Raw genomic sequence first — 17,271 nt, forward strand, 5'->3', positions numbered from 1 at the left:
AGAGCCGTACCCGCCCCTTCCGCCCCCGCCCCCGCCGGCCTCGCCACGCCTCCTGCCAAGCCACGCCCTCCCGCGGCAAAGGCGGCGGCACAGGCACAACTCACACGAGGACCAGCAAGGCCCGCTCCGGCCTGCGACAGGACTCGAGAGAAGAGACCGGCAGAGGAGGACCCATTTCCGATGAGGTGTCCCTGAGGACCGGGAGCGCCTGTCACCCTGAGGTTCCTGGTGGGTGCCCGTGTCCCACTGTGATGCCTGTTGCATGGCCATGTCCCAGTGAAGTGTGTTGTGGTTCTGTCCGCGGCAGGCACAGCAGTGGGAGCAGCAGGCTTCAAAATCCACCTACACAGGTCCTGCCCAGCTCCGCCGCAGCCTCCGTCGCCTGCCGGGCTGGTGGAGAAAGGCCTCGTGACGTCACAGAGCCTTGCGTGACATCAGCCCATGACTTGGCAGGTCGGCAACCCCCTTGCAAGCACAGACACGCGAGGCGGCCACTCGGTGCTGGTGGTCACTGCCTGAACTCTGCTCAGGGTAACAGCCCAAGCCAGCTCGTGCATCGAGATCTTTTTCCTCAGGAGAGACCATGATAACTCTCAGCCTGGCTCTCCCCCTGACCGTGGCTCTCTGCACGTTGTCACTGTTGCCTGCTGGTCTTCGCATTTACATCAACCCCACCTGGCTCATTGTGGAGAGTGAAGCTCCTCCTGAAGACCTGAAGCAGCCACCCGTTGATGCGGAGAGCATGACCACCGAATGGGACAGCAGCATCGACGTTCAGAGCCCCTACGGCTTGGTTAGGATCATGATGGACGCTGTTATTGAGGGTCTGAGGAAGCTGCCCTTTGTGGGAGAGAGCATGGTCCCCAAACGGCACAGCAGCACTGGCCCCCGCAGCCCCCAGAGCTGGGTCAGGCTCAGGAAGGACGTCGCTCCTGTGGGCCCGAAGGAACTGCCCGTTGTCGCCAAGAGCGTGGCCTCTGACCCGCCCTACCCTCTGGGCCAGCTTTGGGACTCCCTTGCCCAGGCGGACAGGACCCAGCTGTGTTGCAGGGCCTTGCAAAGCCTGTGGCTGTGCTTCCTGTCTTGGGTTGCACTTCGCCTCTGGAGAAATGGGAACAGACCCCAGGGACAGGTGAGCAATCGCGATCGGTCACACAGGAAGGGAGCGGCTTGTGGGGAGCAGGGAAGCACATCATTGCAAGCCTTGGCCAAGAAGGCTTGCAATGAGAAAACAAAACCCAGCGCGGGCAAGAAAGCCTCGGCAGGCCCCGAGAGCTCCTCTGCCTCTTCCCCAGTTACATGCTCAGCCGTAGGGCAGAAACCCTCCGGAGGCCCCAGCACGACATGGGGCCTGCCAGAGGTGTGCTCAGCCCAGCGTGCTGCCCAGGGCAGTCCTGCGCGGCTGGAGTCCTTCCAGAGGAAGCCAAGCCCCGCAGGCCACTTCTCGGCCACGCGGCCCGCGCCCACTTCATTGCGCCCCCGGCCCTGTCATTTCCAGGGAAAGGAACGGCCGGCCTCATCTTCTGTGGGAACAGACTGCTCGGAGGAGGGCACCTTCAGCTCTGATGAAGCCGTCCACCAGCTGGAGGCCAAAATCACCCCGCTGGCCAGGTGCACCAGGCTTGTCTACCGCCTCCGCCTGAAAGTGTTCCCGCACCAGCACTCCGAGAAGAAGGCGGAAGGCGAGGCAAGCGGAGGAGAGCCTTCTCTAGCTCCCTGTGCACCTCCACCTAGGGCGTGCTCTCGGCGGATTGGCAAGAGGAGATGCAGGGGTGCAAGTGAGTGCCGGCGTCCTTGCAGGGTGGGACTTGAGGCGGGAGAGAACAGGCACCCGTGGCCGTGAGGGGCTCCACAGGTGCCCGCATCCCAGGAGGAGGGGCCCACATCCTAGCAGGGTGCCCACTTCCCTCTGAGGTTCCCGGTGGGTGCCCGTGTCCCGGTGAGGCGTGTTGTGGTTGCTCCCCATGTCCCTGTAAGGTGGCAGTGGCCAGTGCCTGCCCATGGCCCGTTGGGTGCCTTAGGCCTTGGGACCTCCAAGGCTGGTGCGAGGGCAAGCATCACAGCAGGAAGAGGGGCAGCTGCTAGGAAGTGGGTGGATAACCTTCCCTACTGTAGTATTTTCACCCAGCTAACAGTGAATTCTCTTCAGGGTGACAGGCAGCTGGTGCGTTGGGACATGCCTCAGCCCACCAAAGGCTCCGGGAGTGAGGGCACCTCCACCGACTTCTTCTGCTGGCTGGAGGCCGTTAGCGCCCCGATGGTCATGCTCCTGCGGGTGGCCATGGCCAACGGCCGGCCACGTCCTGGTGGGTCGCCCGTGCCTGTCCAGCACAACAGCCAACGGGTATTTGCCAACTCCGTTGAGGACCTCTGGGGAGGGTCCCCCTTTTCCGCCCTCCCAAAGGTGCTGCCAGGGCCGACTGGCATCCAAAGGGCCGGGGCTCATCTCTGCCTCCCCAGAGGGAACAGCCAAGCATGCCCGTGCAGCAGAGACGCCTGGGAAACTCGGCAAAACTCCTGCTGGGAGCAGCCTACTTCCTCAATCTTCTAGCACTGCTCAGATCAATAAAGTGCTTTGTTCCTGTAGCATGTGTCATTTTGGTACCAAGGGGATCCAGGAAGGGGCAACACGAAAGGCAGTGGTGCGAGCCAGGCGGCTGTATGCGGGCCTGCGGAGCACGCGCTCCTGGAGAAGTTGGGACAGCTGGGCAGCGAGAGAACGGGCATTCAAGGCTGTGAGGTGCCCCACGGGTGCCCATGATCCAGGAGGAGGGCACTGCGGCCCGGCAGGGTGCCCGTGTCCCGGAGAGGATCCCTGGGAAACACCCACATCCCACTGAGGTGGCATTGGCTGCCGCACGCCCAGGACCCCGTGGGTCATGTCCCTCCAGGAATAATTCTAGACTAATTGCACTCCTCATTCTCAGCGGTTATAATTTTTGTCAAACCAAGAGTGAATTTTTGGCTTTCCTCTTAACATGGGCTGCCACTTTGCCCCCGAGAGGATGTTGAGCAGAACCGCGTCACAGCTGCCCAGCTGGGGCACGGTGCTGAACGCAGCTCGGCTGGAGCTCTGGGCACTGCCCCTTCTTGCTGAGAAGTTCAGGGCACAGCCCAGACCACGTGGGACACGGTCCCGCTCCCCTGCTGGGCTCAGTGTCCGCCGGCAGGCACAGCAGTGGGAGCAGCAGGCTTCAAAATCCACCTACACAGGTCCTGCCCAGCTCCGCCGCAGCCTCCGTCGCCTGCCAGGCTGGTGGAGAAAGGCCTCGTGACGTCACAGAGCCTTGCGTGACATCAGCCCATGACTTGGCAGGTCGGCAACCCCCTTGCAAGCACAGACACGCGAGGCGGCCACTCGGTGCTGGTGGTCACTGCCTGAACTCTGCTCAGGGTAACAGCCCAAGCCAGCTCGTGCATCGAGATCTTTTTCCTCAGGAGAGACCATGATAACTCTCAGCCTGGCTCTCCCCCTGACCGTGGCTCTCTGCACGTTGTCACTGTTGCCTGCTGGTCTTCGCATTTACATCAACCCCACCTGGCTCATTGTGGAGAGTGAAGCTCCTCCTGAAGACCTGAAGCAGCCACCCATTGATGCGGAGAGCATGACCACCGAATGGGACAGCAGCATCGACGTTCAGAGCCCCTACGGCTTGGTTAGGATCATGATGGACGCTGTTATTGAGGGTCTGAGGAAGCTGCCCTTTGTGGGAGAGAGCATGGTCCCCAAACGGCACAGCAGCACTGGCCCCCGCAGCCCCCAGAGCTGGGTCAGGCTCAGGAAGGACGTCGCTCCTGTGGGCCCGAAGGAACTGCCCGTTGTCGCCAAGAGCGTGGCCTCTGACCCGCCCTACCCTCTGGGCCAGCTTTGGGACTCCCTTGCCCAGGCGGACAGGACCCAGCTGTGTTGCAGGGCCTTGCAAAGCCTGTGGCTGTGCTTCCTGTCTTGGGTTGCACTTCGCCTCTGGAGAAATGGGAACAGACCCCAGGGACAGGTGAGCAATCGCGATCGGTCACACAGGAAGGGAGCGGCTTGTGGGGAGCAGGGAAGCACATCATTGCAAGCCTTGGCCAAGAAGGCTTGCAATGAGAAAACAAAACCCAGCGCGGGCAAGAAAGCCTCGGCAGGCCCCGAGAGCTCCTCTGCCTCTTCCCCAGTTACATGCTCAGCCGTAGGGCAGAAACCCTCCGGAGGCCCCAGCACGACATGGGGCCTGCCAGAGGTGTGCTCAGCCCAGCGTGCTGCCCAGGGCAGTCCTGCGCGGCTGGAGTCCTTCCAGAGGAAGCCAAGCCCCGCAGGCCACTTCTCGGCCACGCGGCCCGCGCCCACTTCATTGCGCCCCCGGCCCTGTCATTTCCAGGGAAAGGAACGGCCGGCCTCATCTTCTGTGGGAACAGACTGCTCGGAGGAGGGCACCTTCAGCTCTGATGAAGCCGTCCACCAGCTGGAGGCCAAAATCACCCCGCTGGCCAGGTGCACCAGGCTTGTCTACCGCCTCCGCCTGAAAGTGTTCCCGCACCAGCACTCCGAGAAGAAGGCGGAAGGCGAGGCAAGCGGAGGAGAGCCTTCTCTAGCTCCCTGTGCACCTCCACCTAGGGCGTGCTCTCGGCGGATTGGCAAGAGGAGATGCAGGGGTGCAAGTGAGTGCCGGCGTCCTTGCAGGGTGGGACTTGAGGCGGGAGAGAACAGGCACCCGTGGCCGTGAGGGGCTCCACAGGTGCCCGCATCCCAGGAGGAGGGGCCCACATCCTAGCAGGGTGCCCACTTCCCTCTGAGGTTCCCGGTGGGTGCCCGTGTCCCGGTGAGGCGTGTTGTGGTTGCTCCCCATGTCCCTGTAAGGTGGCAGTGGCCAGTGCCTGCCCATGGCCCGTTGGGTGCCTTAGGCCTTGGGACCTCCAAGGCTGGTGCGAGGGCAAGCATCACAGCAGGAAGAGGGGCAGCTGCTAGGAAGTGGGTGGATAACCTTCCCTACTGTAGTATTTTCACCCAGCTAACAGTGAATTCTCTTCAGGGTGACAGGCAGCTGGTGCGTTGGGACATGCCTCAGCCCACCAAAGGCTCCGGGAGTGAGGGCACCTCCACCGACTTCTTCTGCTGGCTGGAGGCCGTTAGCGCCCCGATGGTCATGCTCCTGCGGGTGGCCATGGCCAACGGCCGGCCACGTCCTGGTGGGTCGCCCGTGCCTGTCCAGCACAACAGCCAACGGGTATTTGCCAACTCCGTTGAGGACCTCTGGGGAGGGTCCCCCTTTTCCGCCCTCCCAAAGGTGCTGCCAGGGCCGACTGGCATCCAAAGGGCCGGGGCTCATCTCTGCCTCCCCAGAGGGAACAGCCAAGCATGCCCGTGCAGCAGAGACGCCTGGGAAACTCGGCAAAACTCCTGCTGGGAGCAGCCTACTTCCTCAATCTTCTAGCACTGCTCAGATCAATAAAGTGCTTTGTTCCTGTAGCATGTGTCATTTTGGTACCAAGGGGATCCAGGAAGGGGCAACACGAAAGGCAGTGGTGCGAGCCAGGCGGCTGTATGCGGGCCTGCGGAGCACGCGCTCCTGGAGAAGTTGGGACAGCTGGGCTGCGAGAGAACGGGCATTCAAGGCTGTGAGGTGCCCCACGGGTGCCCATGATCCAGGAGGAGGGCACTGCGGCCCGGCAGGGTGCCCGTGTCCCGGAGAGGATCCCTGGGAAACACCCACATCCCACTGAGGTGGCATTGGCTGCCGCATGCCCAGGACCCCGTGGGTCATGTCCCTCCAGGAATAATTCTAGACTAATTGCACTCCTCATTCTCAGCGGTTATAATTTTTGTCAAACCAAGAGTGAATTTTTGGCTTTCCTCTTAACATGGGCTGCCACTTTGCCCCCGAGAGGATGTTGAGCAGAACCGCGTCACAGCTGCCCAGCTGGGGCACGGTGCTGAACGCAGCTCGGCTGGAGCTCTGGGCACAGCCCCTTCTTGCTGAGAAGTTCAGGGCACAGCCCAGACCACGTGGGACACGGTCCCGCTCCCCTGCTGGGCTCAGTGTCCGCCGGCAGGCACAGCAGTGGGAGCAGCAGGCTTCAAAATCCACCTACACAGGTCCTGCCCAGCTCCGCCGCAGCCTCCGTCGCCTGCCGGGCTGGTGGAGAAAGGCCTCGTGACGTCACAGAGCCTTGCGTGACATCAGCCCATGACTTGGCAGGTCGGCAACCCCCTTGCAAGCACAGACACGCGAGGCGGCCACTCGGTGCTGGTGGTCACTGCCTGAACTCTGCTCAGGGTAACAGCCCAAGCCAGCTCGTGCATCGAGATCTTTTTCCTCAGGAGAGACCATGATAACTCTCAGCCCGGCTCTCCCCCTGACCGTGGCTCTCTGCACGTTGTCACTGTTGCCTGCTGGTCTTCGCATTTACATCAACCCCACCTGGCTCATTGTGGAGGGTGAAGCTCCTCCTGAAGACCTGAAGCAGCCACCCGTTGATGCGGAGAGCATGACCACCGAATGGGACAGCAGCATCGACGTTCAGAGCCCCTACGGCTTGGTTAGGATCATGATGGACGCTGTTATTGAGGGTCTGAGGAAGCTGCCCTTTGTGGGAGAGAGCATGGTCCCCAAACGGCACAGCAGCACTGGCCCCCGCAGCCCCCAGAGCTGGGTCAGGCTCAGGAAGGACGTCGCTCCTGTGGGCCCGAAGGAACTGCCCGTTGTCGCCAAGAGCGTGGCCTCTGACCCGCCCTACCCTCTGGGCCAGCTTTGGGACTCCCTTGCCCAGGCGGACAGGACCCAGCTGTGTTGCAGGGCCTTGCAAAGCCTGTGGCTGTGCTTCCTGTCTTGGGTTGCACTTCGCCTCTGGAGAAATGGGAACAGACCCCAGGGACAGGTGAGCAATCGCGATCGGTCACACAGGAAGGGAGCGGCTTGTGGGGAGCAGGGAAGCACATCATTGCAAGCCTTGGCCAAGAAGGCTTGCAATGAGAAAACAAAACCCAGCGCGGGCAAGAAAGCCTCGGCAGGCCCCGAGAGCTCCTCTGCCTCTTCCCCAGTTACATGCTCAGCCGTAGGGCAGAAACCCTCCGGAGGCCCCAGCACGACATGGGGCCTGCCAGAGGTGTGCTCAGCCCAGCGTGCTGCCCAGGGCAGTCCTGCGCGGCTGGAGTCCTTCCAGAGGAAGCCAAGCCCCGCAGGCCACTTCTCGGCCACGCGGCCCGCGCCCACTTCATTGCGCCCCCGGCCCTGTCATTTCCAGGGAAAGGAACGGCCGGCCTCATCTTCTGTGGGAACAGACTGCTCGGAGGAGGGCACCTTCAGCTCTGATGAAGCCGTCCACCAGCTGGAGGCCAAAATCACCCCGCTGGCCAGGTGCACCAGGCTTGTCTACCGCCTCCGCCTGAAAGTGTTCCCGCACCAGCACTCCGAGAAGAAGGCGGAAGGCGAGGCAAGCGGAGGAGAGCCTTCTCTAGCTCCCTGTGCACCTCCACCTAGGGCGTGCTCTCGGCGGATTGGCAAGAGGAGATGCAGGGGTGCAAGTGAGTGCCGGCGTCCTTGCAGGGTGGGACTTGAGGCGGGAGAGAACAGGCACCCGTGGCCATGAGGGGCTCCACAGGTGCCCGCATCCCAGGAGGAGGGGCCCACATCCTAGCAGGGTGCCCACTTCCCTCTGAGGTTCCCGGTGGGTGCCCGTGTCCCGGTGAGGCGTGTTGTGGTTGCTCCCCATGTCCCTGTAAGGTGGCAGTGGCCAGTGCCTGCCCATGGCCCGTTGGGTGCCTTAGGCCTTGGGACCTCCAAGGCTGGTGCGAGGGCAAGCATCACAGCAGGAAGAGGGGCAGCTGCTAGGAAGTGGGTGGATAACCTTCCCTACCGTAGTATTTTCACCCAGCTAACAGTGAATTCTCTTCAGGGTGACAGGCAGCTGGTGCGTTGGGACATGCCTCAGCCCACCAAAGGCTCCGGGAGTGAGGGCACCTCCACCGACTTCTTCTGCTGGCTGGAGGCCGTTAGCGCCCCGATGGTCATGCTCCTGCGGGTGGCCATGGCCAACGGCCGGCCACGTCCTGGTGGGTCGCCCGTGCCTGTCCAGCACAACAGCCAACGGGTATTTGCCAACTCCGTTGAGGACCTCTGGGGAGGGTCCCCCTTTTCCGCCCTCCCAAAGGTGCTGCCAGGGCCGACTGGCATCCAAAGGGCCGGGGCTCATCTCTGCCTCCCCAGAGGGAACAGCCAAGCATGCCCGTGCAGCAGAGACGCCTGGGAAACTCGGCAAAACTCCTGCTGGGAGCAGCCTACTTCCTCAATCTTCTAGCACTGCTCAGATCAATAAAGTGCTTTGTTCCTGTAGCATGTGTCATTTTGGTACCAAGGGGATCCAGGAAGGGGCAACACGAAAGGCAGTGGTGCGAGCCAGGCGGCTGTATGCGGGCCTGCGGAGCACGCGCTCCTGGAGAAGTTGGGACAGCTGGGCTGCGAGAGAACGGGCATTCAAGGCTGTGAGGTGCCCCACGGGTGCCCATGATCCAGGAGGAGGGCACTGCGGCCCGGCAGGGTGCCCGTGTCCCGGAGAGGATCCCTGGGAAACACCCACATCCCACTGAGGTGGCATTGGCTGCCGCATGCCCAGGACCCCGTGGGTCATGTCCCTCCAGGAATAATTCTAGACTAATTGCACTCCTCATTCTCAGCGGTTATGATTTTTGTCAAACCAAGAGTGAATTTTTGGCTTTCCTCTTAACATGGGCTGCCACTTTGCCCCCGAGAGGATGTTGAGCAGAACCGCGTCACAGCTGCCCAGCTGGGGCACGGTGCTGAACGCAGCTCGGCTGGAGCTCTGGGCACTGCCCCTTCTTGCTGAGAAGTTCAGGGCACAGCCCAGACCACGTGGGACACGGTCCCGCTCCCCTGCTGGGCTCAGTGTCCGCCGGCAGGCACAGCAGTGGGAGCAGCAGGCTTCAAAATCCACCTACACAGGTCCTGCCCAGCTCCGCCGCAGCCTCCGTCGCCTGCCGGGCTGGTGGAGAAAGGCCTCGTGACGTCACAGAGCCTTGCGTGACATCAGCCCATGACTTGGCAGGTCGGCAACCCCCTTGCAAGCACAGACACGCGAGGCGGCCACTCGGTGCTGGTGGTCACTGCCTGAACTCTGCTCAGGGTAACAGCCCAAGCCAGCTCGTGCATCGAGATCTTTTTCCTCAGGAGAGACCATGATAACTCTCAGCCCGGCTCTCCCCCTGACCGTGGCTCTCTGCACGTTGTCACTGTTGCCTGCTGGTCTTCGCATTTACATCAACCCCACCTGGCTCATTGTGGAGAGTGAAGCTCCTCCTGAAGACCTGAAGCAGCCACCCATTGATGCGGAGAGCATGACCACCGAATGGGACAGCAGCATCGACGTTCAGAGCCCCTACGGCTTGGTTAGGATCATGATGGACGCTGTTATTGAGGGTCTGAGGAAGCTGCCCTTTGTGGGAGAGAGCATGGTCCCCAAACGGCACAGCAGCACTGGCCCCCGCAGCCCCCAGAGCTGGGTCAGGCTCAGGAAGGACGTCGCTCCTGTGGGCCCGAAGGAACTGCCCGTTGTCGCCAAGAGCGTGGCCTCTGACCCGCCCTACCCTCTGGGCCAGCTTTGGGACTCCCTTGCCCAGGCGGACAGGACCCAGCTGTGTTGCAGGGCCTTGCAAAGCCTGTGGCTGTGCTTCCTGTCTTGGGTTGCACTTCGCCTCTGGAGAAATGGGAACAGACCCCAGGGACAGGTGAGCAATCGCGATCGGTCACACAGGAAGGGAGCGGCTTGTGGGGAGCAGGGAAGCACATCATTGCAAGCCTTGGCCAAGAAGGCTTGCAATGAGAAAACAAAACCCAGCGCGGGCAAGAAAGCCTCGGCAGGCCCCGAGAGCTCCTCTGCCTCTTCCCCAGTTACATGCTCAGCCGTAGGGCAGAAACCCTCCGGAGGCCCCAGCACGACATGGGGCCTGCCAGAGGTGTGCTCAGCCCAGCGTGCTGCCCAGGGCAGTCCTGCGCGGCTGGAGTCCTTCCAGAGGAAGCCAAGCCCCGCAGGCCACTTCTCGGCCACGCGGCCCGCGCCCACTTCATTGCGCCCCCGGCCCTGTCATTTCCAGGGAAAGGAACGGCCGGCCTCATCTTCTGTGGGAACAGACTGCTCGGAGGAGGGCACCTTCAGCTCTGATGAAGCCGTCCACCAGCTGGAGGCCAAAATCACCCCGCTGGCCAGGTGCACCAGGCTTGTCTACCGCCTCCGCCTGAAAGTGTTCCCGCACCAGCACTCCGAGAAGAAGGCGGAAGGCGAGGCAAGCGGAGGAGAGCCTTCTCTAGCTCCCTGTGCACCTCCACCTAGGGCGTGCTCTCGGCGGATTGGCAAGAGGAGATGCAGGGGTGCAAGTGAGTGCCGGCGTCCTTGCAGGGTGGGACTTGAGGCGGGAGAGAACAGGCACCCGTGGCCGTGAGGGGCTCCACAGGTGCCCGCATCCCAGGAGGAGGGGCCCACATCCTAGCAGGGTGCCCACTTCCCTCTGAGGTTCCCGGTGGGTGCCCGTGTCCCGGTGAGGCGTGTTGTGGTTGCTCCCCATGTCCCTGTAAGGTGGCAGTGGCCAGTGCCTGCCCATGGCCCGTTGGGTGCCTTAGGCCTTGGGACCTCCAAGGCTGGTGCAAGGGCAAGCATCACAGCAGGAAGAGGGGCAGCTGCTAGGAAGTGGGTGGATAACCTTCCCTACTGTAGTATTTTCACCCAGCTAACAGTGAATTCTCTTCAGGGTGACAGGCAGCTGGTGCGCTGGGACATGCCTCAGCCCACCAAAGGCTCCGGGAGTGAGGGCACCTCCACCGACTTCTTCTGCTGGCTGGAGGCCGTTAGCGCCCCGATGGTCATGCTCCTGCGGGTGGCCATGGCCAACGGCCGGCCACGTCCTGGTGGGTCGCCCGTGCCTGTCCAGCACAACAGCCAACGGGTATTTGCCAACTCCGTTGAGGACCTCTGGGGAGGGTCCCCCTTTTCCGCCCTCCCAAAGGTGCTGCCAGGGCCGACTGGCATCCAAAGGGCCGGGGCTCATCTCTGCCTCCCCAGAGGGAACAGCCAAGCATGCCCGTGCAGCAGAGACGCCTGGGAAACTCGGCAAAACTCCTGCTGGGAGCAGCCTACTTCCTCAATCTTCTAGCACTGCTCAGATCAATAAAGTGCTTTGTTCCTGTAGCATGTGTCATTTTGGTACCAAGGGGATCCAGGAAGGGGCAACACGAAAGGCAGTGGTGCGAGCCAGGCGGCTGTATGCGGGCCTGCGGAGCACGCGCTCCTGGAGAAGTTGGGACAGCTGGGCTGCGAGAGAACGGGCATTCAAGGCTGTGAGGTGCCCCACGGGTGCCCATGATCCAGGAGGAGGGCACTGCGGCCCGGCAGGGTGCCCGTGTCCCGGAGAGGATCCCTGGGAAACACCCACATCCCACTGAGGTGGCATTGGCTGCCGCATGCCCAGGACCCCGTGGGTCATGTCCCTCCAGGAATAATTCTAGACTAATTGCACTCCTCATTCTCAGCGGTTATGATTTTTGTCAAACCAAGAGTGAATTTTTGGCTTTCCTCTTAACATGGGCTGCCACTTTGCCCCCGAGAGGATGTTGAGCAGAACCGCGTCACAGCTGCCCAGCTGGGGCACGGTGCTGAACGCAGCTCGGCTGGAGCTCTGGGCACTGCCCCTTCTTGCTGAGAAGTTCAGAGCACAGCCCAGACCACGTGGGACACGGTCCCGCTCCCCTGCTGGGCTCAGTGTCCGCCGGCAGGCACAGCAGTGGGAGCAGCAGGCTTCAAAATCCACCTACACAGGTCCTGCCCAGCTCCGCCGCAGCCTCCGTCGCCTGCCGGGCTGGTGGAGAAAGGCCTCGTGACGTCACAGAGCCTTGCGTGACATCAGCCCATGACTTGGCAGGTCGGCAACCCCCTTGCAAGCACAGACACGCGAGGCGGCCACTCGGTGCTGGTGGTCACTGCCTGAACTCTGCTCAGGGTAACAGCCCAAGCCAGCTCGTGCATCGAGATCTTTTTCCTCAGGAGAGACCATGATAACTCTCAGCCTGGCTCTCCCCCTGACCGTGGCTCTCTGCACGTTGTCACTGTTGCCTGCTGGTCTTCGCATTTACATCAACCCCACCTGGCTCATTGTGGAGAGTGAAGCTCCTCCTGAAGACCTGAAGCAGCCACCCATTGATGCGGAGAGCATGACCACCGAATGGGACAGCAGCATCGACGTTCAGAGCCCCTACGGCTTGGTTAGGATCATGATGGACGCTGTTATTGAGGGTCTGAGGAAGCTGCCCTTTGTGGGAGAGAGCATGGTCCCCAAACGGCACAGCAGCACTGGCCCCCGCAGCCCCCAGAGCTGGGTCAGGCTCAGGAAGGACGTCGCTCCTGTGGGCCCGAAGGAACTGCCCGTTGTCGCCAAGAGCGTGGCCTCTGACCCGCCCTACCCTCTGGGCCAGCTTTGGGACTCCCTTGCCCAGGCGGACAGGACCCAGCTGTGTTGCAGGGCCTTGCAAAGCCTGTGGCTGTGCTTCCTGTCTTGGGTTGCACTTCGCCTCTGGAGAAATGGGAACAGACCCCAGGGACAGGTGAGCAATCGCGATCGGTCACACAGGAAGGGAGCGGCTTGTGGGGAGCAGGGAAGCACATCATTGCAAGCCTTGGCCAAGAAGGCTTGCAATGAGAAAACAAAACCCAGCGCGGGCAAGAAAGCCTCGGCAGGCCCCGAGAGCTCCTCTGCCTCTTCCCCAGTTACATGCTCAGCCGTAGGGCAGAAACCCTCCGGAGGCCCCAGCACGACATGGGGCCTGCCAGAGGTGTGCTCAGCCCAGCGTGCTGCCCAGGGCAGTCCTGCGCGGCTGGAGTCCTTCCAGAGGAAGCCAAGCCCCGCAGGCCACTTCTCGGCCACGCGGCCCGCGCCCACTTCATTGCGCCCCCGGCCCTGTCATTTCCAGGGAAAGGAACGGCCGGCCTCATCTTCTGTGGGAACAGACTGCTCGGAGGAGGGCACCTTCAGCTCTGATGAAGCCGTCCACCAGCTGGAGGCCAAAATCACCCCGCTGGCCAGGTGCACCAGGCTTGTCTACCGCCTCCGCCTGAAAGTGTTCCCGCACCAGCACTCCGAGAAGAAGGCGGAAGGCGAGGCAAGCGGAGGAGAGCCTTCTCTAGCTCCCTGTGCACCTCCACCTAGGGCGTGCTCTCGGCGGATTGGCAAGAGGAGATGCAGGGGTGCAAGTGAGTGCCGGCGTCCTTGCAGGGTGGGACTTGAGGCGGGAGAGAACAGGCACCCGTGGCCGTGAGGGGCTCCACAGGTGCCCGCATCCCAGGAGGAGGGGCCCACATCCTAGCAGGGTGCCCACTTCCCTCTGAGGTTCCCGGTGGGTGCCCGTGTCCCGGTGAGGCGTGTTGTGGTTGCTCCCCATGTCCCTGTAAGGTGGCAGTGGCCAGTGCCTGCCCATGGCCCGTTGGGTGCCTTAGGCCTTGGGACCTCCAAGGCTGGTGCGAGGGCAAGCATCACAGCAGGAAGAGGGGCAGCTGCTAGGAAGTGGGTGGATAACCTTCCCTACCGTAGTATTTTCACCCAGCTAACAGTGAATTCTCTTCAGGGTGACAGGCAGCTGGTGCGTTGGGACATGCCTCAGCCCACCAAAGGCTCCGGGAGTGAGGGCACCTCCACCGACTTCTTCTGCTGGCTGGAGGCCGTTAGCGCCCCGATGGTCATGCTCCTGCGGGTGGCCATGGCCAACGGCCGGCCACGTCCTGGTGGGTCGCCCGTGCCTGTCCAGCACAACAGCCAACGGGTATTTGCCAACTCCGTTGAGGACCTCTGGGGAGGGTCCCCCTTTTCCGCCCTCCCAAAGGTGCTGCCAGGGCCGACTGGCATCCAAAGGGCCGGGGCTCATCTCTGCCTCCCCAGAGGGAACAGCCAAGCATGCCCGTGCAGCAGAGACGCCTGGGAAACTCGGCAAAACTCCTGCTGGGAGCAGCCTACTTCCTCAATCTTCTAGCACTGCTCAGATCAATAAAGTGCTTTGTTCCTGTAGCATGTGTCATTTTGGTACCAAGGGGATCCAGGAAGGGGCAACACGAAAGGCAGTGGTGCGAGCCAGGCGGCTGTATGCGGGCCTGCGGAGCACGCGCTCCTGGAGAAGTTGGGACAGCTGGGCTGCGAGAGAACGGGCATTCAAGGCTGTGAGGTGCCCCACGGGTGCCCATGATCCAGGAGGAGGGCACTGCGGCCCGGCAGGGTGCCCGTGTCCCGGAGAGGATCCCTGGGAAACACCCACATCCCACTGAGGTGGCATTGGCTGCCGCATGCCCAGGACCCCGTGGGTCATGTCCCTCCAGGAATAATTCTAGACTAATTGCACTCCTCATTCTCAGCGGTTATGATTTTTGTCAAACCAAGAGTGAATTTTTGGCTTTCCTCTTAACATGGGCTGCCACTTTGCCCCCGAGAGGATGTTGAGCAGAACCGCGTCACAGCTGCCCAGCTGGGGCACGGTGCTGAACGCAGCTCGGCTGGAGCTCTGGGCACAGCCCCTTCTTGCTGAGAAGTTCAGGGCACAGCCCAGACCACGTGGGACACGGTCCCGCTCCCCTGCTGGGCTCAGTGTCCGCCGGCAGGCACAGCAGTGGGAGCAGCAGGCTTCAAAATCCACCTACACAGGTCCTGCCCAGCTCCGCCGCAGCCTCCGTCGCCTGCCGGGCTGGTGGAGAAAGGCCTCGTGACGTCACAGAGCCTTGCGTGACATCAGCCCATGACTTGGCAGGTCGGCAACCCCCTTGCAAGCACAGACACGCGAGGCGGCCACTCGGTGCTGGTGGTCACTGCCTGAACTCTGCTCAGGGTAACAGCCCAAGCCAGCTCGTGCATCGAGATCTTTTTCCTCAGGAGAGACCATGATAACTCTCAGCCCGGCTCTCCCCCTGACCGTGGCTCTCTGCACGTTGTCACTGTTGCCTGCTGGTCTTCGCATTTACATCAACCCCACCTGGCTCATTGTGGAGGGTGAAGCTCCTCCTGAAGACCTGAAGCAGCCACCCGTTGATGCGGAGAGCATGACCACCGAATGGGACAGCAGCATCGACGTTCAGAGCCCCTACGGCTTGGTTAGGATCATGATGGACGCTGTTATTGAGGGTCTGAGGAAGCTGCCCTTTGTGGGAGAGAGCATGGTCCCCAAACGGCACAGCAGCACTGGCCCCCGCAGCCCCCAGAGCTGGGTCAGGCTCAGGAAGGACGTCGCTCCTGTGGGCCCGAAGGAACTGCCCGTTGTCGCCAAGAGCGTGGCCTCTGACCCGCCCTACCCTCTGGGCCAGCTTTGGGACTCCCTTGCCCAGGCGGACAGGACCCAGCTGTGTTGCAGGGCCTTGCAAAGCCTGTGGCTGTGCTTCCTGTCTTGGGTTGCACTTCGCCTCTGGAGAAATGGGAACAGACCCCAGGGACAGGTGAGCAATCGCGATCGGTCACACAGGAAGGGAGCGGCTTGTGGGGAGCAGGGAAGCACATCATTGCAAGCCTTGGCCAAGAAGGCTTGCAATGAGAAAACAAAACCCAGCGCGGGCAAGAAAGCCTCGGCAGGCCCCGAGAGCTCCTCTGCCTCTTCCCCAGTTACATGCTCAGCCGTAGGGCAGAAACCCTCCGGAGGCCCCAGCACGACATGGGGCCTGCCAGAGGTGTGCTCAGCCCAGCGTGCTGCCCAGGGCAGTCCTGCGCGGCTGGAGTCCTTCCAGAGGAAGCCAAGCCCCGCAGGCCACTTCTCGGCCACGCGGCCCGCGCCCACTTCATTGCGCCCCCGGCCCTGTCATTTCCAGGGAAAGGAACGGCCGGCCTCATCTTCTGTGGGAACAGACTGCTCGGAGGAGGGCACCTTCAGCTCTGATGAAGCCGTCCACCAGCTGGAGGCCAAAATCACCCCGCTGGCCAGGTGCACCAGGCTTGTCTACCGCCTCCGCCTGAAAGTGTTCCCGCACCAGCACTCCGAGAAGAAGGCGGAAGGCGAGGCAAGCGGAGGAGAGCCTTCTCCAGCTCCCTGTGCACCTCCACCTAGGGCGTGCTCTCGGCGGATTGGCAAGAGGAGATGCAGGGGTGCAAGTGAGTGCCGGCGTCCTTGCAGGGTGGGACTTGAGGCGGGAGAGAACAGGCACCCGTGGCCGTGAGGGGCTCCACAGGTGCCCGCATCCCAGGAGGAGGGGCCCACATCCTAGCAGGGTGCCCACTTCCCTCTGAGGTTCCCGGTGGGTGCCCGTGTCCCGGTGAGGCGTGTTGTGGTTGCTCCCCATGTCCCTGTAAGGTGGCAGTGGCCAGTGCCTGCCCATGGCCTGTTGGGTGCCTTAGGCCTTGGGACCTCCAAGGCTGGTGCGAGGGCAAGCATCACAGCAGGAAGAGGGGCAGCTGCTAGGAAGTGGGTGGATAACCTTCCCTACTGTAGTATTTTCACCCAGCTAACAGTGAATTCTCTTCAGGGTGACAGGCAGCTGGTGCGCTGGGACATGCCTCAGCCCACCAAAGGCTCCGGGAGTGAGGGCACCTCCACCGACTTCTTCTGCTGGCTGGAGGCCGTTAGCGCCCCGATGGTCATGCTCCTGCGGGTGGCCATGGCCAACGGCCGGCCACGTCCTGGTGGGTCGCCCGTGCCTGTCCAGCACAACAGCCAACGGGTATTTGCCAACTCCGTTGAGGACCTCTGGGGAGGGTCCCCCTTTTCCGCCCTCCCAAAGGTGCTGCCAGGGCCGACTGGCATCCAAAGGGCCGGGGCTCATCTCTGCCTCCCCAGAGGGAACAGCCAAGCATGCCCGTGCAGCAGAGACGCCTGGGAAACTCGGCAAAACTCCTGCTGGGAGCAGCCTACTTCCTCAATCTTCTAGCACTGCTCAGATCAATAAAGTGCTTTGTTCCTGTAGCATGTGTCATTTTGGTACCAAGGGGATCCAGGAAGGGGCAACACGAAAGGCAGTGGTGCGAGCCAGGCGGCTGTATGCGGGCCTGCGGAGCACGCGCTCCTGGAGAAGTTGGGACAGCTGGGCTGCGAGAGAACGGGCATTCAAGGCTGTGAGGTGCCCCACGGGTGCCCATGATCCAGGAGGAGGGCACTGCGGCCCGGCAGGGTGCCCGTGTCCCGGAGAGGATCCCTGGGAAACACCCACATCCCACTGAGGTGGCATTGGCTGCCGCATGCCCAGGACCCCGTGGGTCATGTCCCTCCAGGAATAATTCTAGACTAATGGCACTCCTCATTCTCAGCGGTTATAATTTTTGTCAAACCAAGAGTG

General features: G+C 62.2%; 6 protein-coding genes across 6 annotated transcripts; all 6 read left to right on the forward strand.

Annotated features, from left to right (window-relative positions):
* The first annotated feature begins 2 nt into the window (after positions 1-2).
* LOC135313905 (uncharacterized) lies at positions 3-2,586 on the forward strand. The gene is made up of 3 exons (XM_064454558.1): positions 3-1,132; positions 1,499-1,778; positions 2,150-2,586. The coding sequence occupies exons 1-3, from the start codon at positions 584-586 to the stop codon at positions 2,152-2,154; spliced, it is 834 nt and encodes a 277-aa protein (XP_064310628.1). The 5' UTR covers positions 3-583; the 3' UTR covers positions 2,155-2,586.
* Positions 2,587-3,602: 1,016 nt separating this feature from the next.
* Positions 3,603-5,449, forward strand: LOC135314070 (uncharacterized). Its single transcript, XM_064455728.1, has 3 exons — positions 3,603-3,995; positions 4,362-4,641; positions 5,013-5,449. Exons 1-3 carry the CDS (start codon positions 3,606-3,608, stop codon positions 5,015-5,017), a joined length of 675 nt encoding a protein of 224 aa, XP_064311798.1. The 5' UTR covers positions 3,603-3,605; the 3' UTR covers positions 5,018-5,449.
* On the forward strand, positions 5,040-8,312 carry LOC135314118 (uncharacterized). Its single transcript, XM_064455762.1, has 4 exons — positions 5,040-5,169; positions 6,302-6,858; positions 7,225-7,504; positions 7,876-8,312. Exons 1-4 carry the CDS (start codon positions 5,040-5,042, stop codon positions 7,878-7,880), a joined length of 972 nt encoding a protein of 323 aa, XP_064311832.1. The 3' UTR covers positions 7,881-8,312.
* Positions 8,313-9,323: 1,011 nt separating this feature from the next.
* LOC135314071 (uncharacterized) lies at positions 9,324-10,764 on the forward strand. Its single transcript, XM_064455729.1, has 3 exons — positions 9,324-9,721; positions 10,088-10,367; positions 10,739-10,764. Exons 1-3 carry the CDS (start codon positions 9,332-9,334, stop codon positions 10,741-10,743), a joined length of 675 nt encoding a protein of 224 aa, XP_064311799.1. The 5' UTR covers positions 9,324-9,331; the 3' UTR covers positions 10,744-10,764.
* A 1,427-nt stretch (positions 10,765-12,191) lies between these two features.
* Positions 12,192-14,038, forward strand: LOC135314072 (uncharacterized). Its single transcript, XM_064455730.1, has 3 exons — positions 12,192-12,584; positions 12,951-13,230; positions 13,602-14,038. The coding sequence occupies exons 1-3, from the start codon at positions 12,195-12,197 to the stop codon at positions 13,604-13,606; spliced, it is 675 nt and encodes a 224-aa protein (XP_064311800.1). The 5' UTR covers positions 12,192-12,194; the 3' UTR covers positions 13,607-14,038.
* LOC135314119 (uncharacterized) lies at positions 13,629-16,236 on the forward strand. The gene is made up of 3 exons (XM_064455763.1): positions 13,629-13,758; positions 14,891-15,447; positions 15,814-16,236. The coding sequence occupies exons 1-3, from the start codon at positions 13,629-13,631 to the stop codon at positions 16,156-16,158; spliced, it is 1,032 nt and encodes a 343-aa protein (XP_064311833.1). The 3' UTR covers positions 16,159-16,236.
* Positions 16,237-17,271: the final 1,035 nt, after the last annotated feature.

This window comes from Phalacrocorax carbo, chromosome 6 (assembly GCF_963921805.1).
Source record: "Phalacrocorax carbo chromosome 6, bPhaCar2.1, whole genome shotgun sequence".
Lineage (NCBI taxonomy): Eukaryota > Metazoa > Chordata > Aves > Suliformes > Phalacrocoracidae > Phalacrocorax > Phalacrocorax carbo.

Excerpts from the sequence above, each read along its gene's own strand:
- LOC135314119 (XM_064455763.1), top strand. The coding sequence starts at position 13,629 with ATGCCTCAGCCCACCAAAGGCTCCGGGAGTGAGGGCACCTCCACCGAC. Across the intron at positions 13,759-14,890 it reads CAACGGCCGGCCACGTCCTG|GAGAGACCATGATAACTCTC; the intron begins GTGGGTCGCCCG and ends CTTTTTCCTCAG. Across the intron at positions 15,448-15,813 it reads GGAACAGACCCCAGGGACAG|GGAAAGGAACGGCCGGCCTC; the intron begins GTGAGCAATCGC and ends TGTCATTTCCAG.
- LOC135314118 (XM_064455762.1), top strand. The coding sequence starts at position 5,040 with ATGCCTCAGCCCACCAAAGGCTCCGGGAGTGAGGGCACCTCCACCGAC. Across the intron at positions 5,170-6,301 it reads CAACGGCCGGCCACGTCCTG|GAGAGACCATGATAACTCTC; the intron begins GTGGGTCGCCCG and ends CTTTTTCCTCAG. Across the intron at positions 6,859-7,224 it reads GGAACAGACCCCAGGGACAG|GGAAAGGAACGGCCGGCCTC; the intron begins GTGAGCAATCGC and ends TGTCATTTCCAG.
- LOC135314070 (XM_064455728.1), top strand. The coding sequence starts at position 3,606 with ATGACCACCGAATGGGACAGCAGCATCGACGTTCAGAGCCCCTACGGC. Across the intron at positions 3,996-4,361 it reads GGAACAGACCCCAGGGACAG|GGAAAGGAACGGCCGGCCTC; the intron begins GTGAGCAATCGC and ends TGTCATTTCCAG.
- LOC135314072 (XM_064455730.1), top strand. The coding sequence starts at position 12,195 with ATGACCACCGAATGGGACAGCAGCATCGACGTTCAGAGCCCCTACGGC. Across the intron at positions 12,585-12,950 it reads GGAACAGACCCCAGGGACAG|GGAAAGGAACGGCCGGCCTC; the intron begins GTGAGCAATCGC and ends TGTCATTTCCAG.
- LOC135313905 (XM_064454558.1), top strand. The coding sequence starts at position 584 with ATGATAACTCTCAGCCTGGCTCTCCCCCTGACCGTGGCTCTCTGCACG. Across the intron at positions 1,133-1,498 it reads GGAACAGACCCCAGGGACAG|GGAAAGGAACGGCCGGCCTC; the intron begins GTGAGCAATCGC and ends TGTCATTTCCAG.
- LOC135314071 (XM_064455729.1), top strand. The coding sequence starts at position 9,332 with ATGACCACCGAATGGGACAGCAGCATCGACGTTCAGAGCCCCTACGGC. Across the intron at positions 9,722-10,087 it reads GGAACAGACCCCAGGGACAG|GGAAAGGAACGGCCGGCCTC; the intron begins GTGAGCAATCGC and ends TGTCATTTCCAG.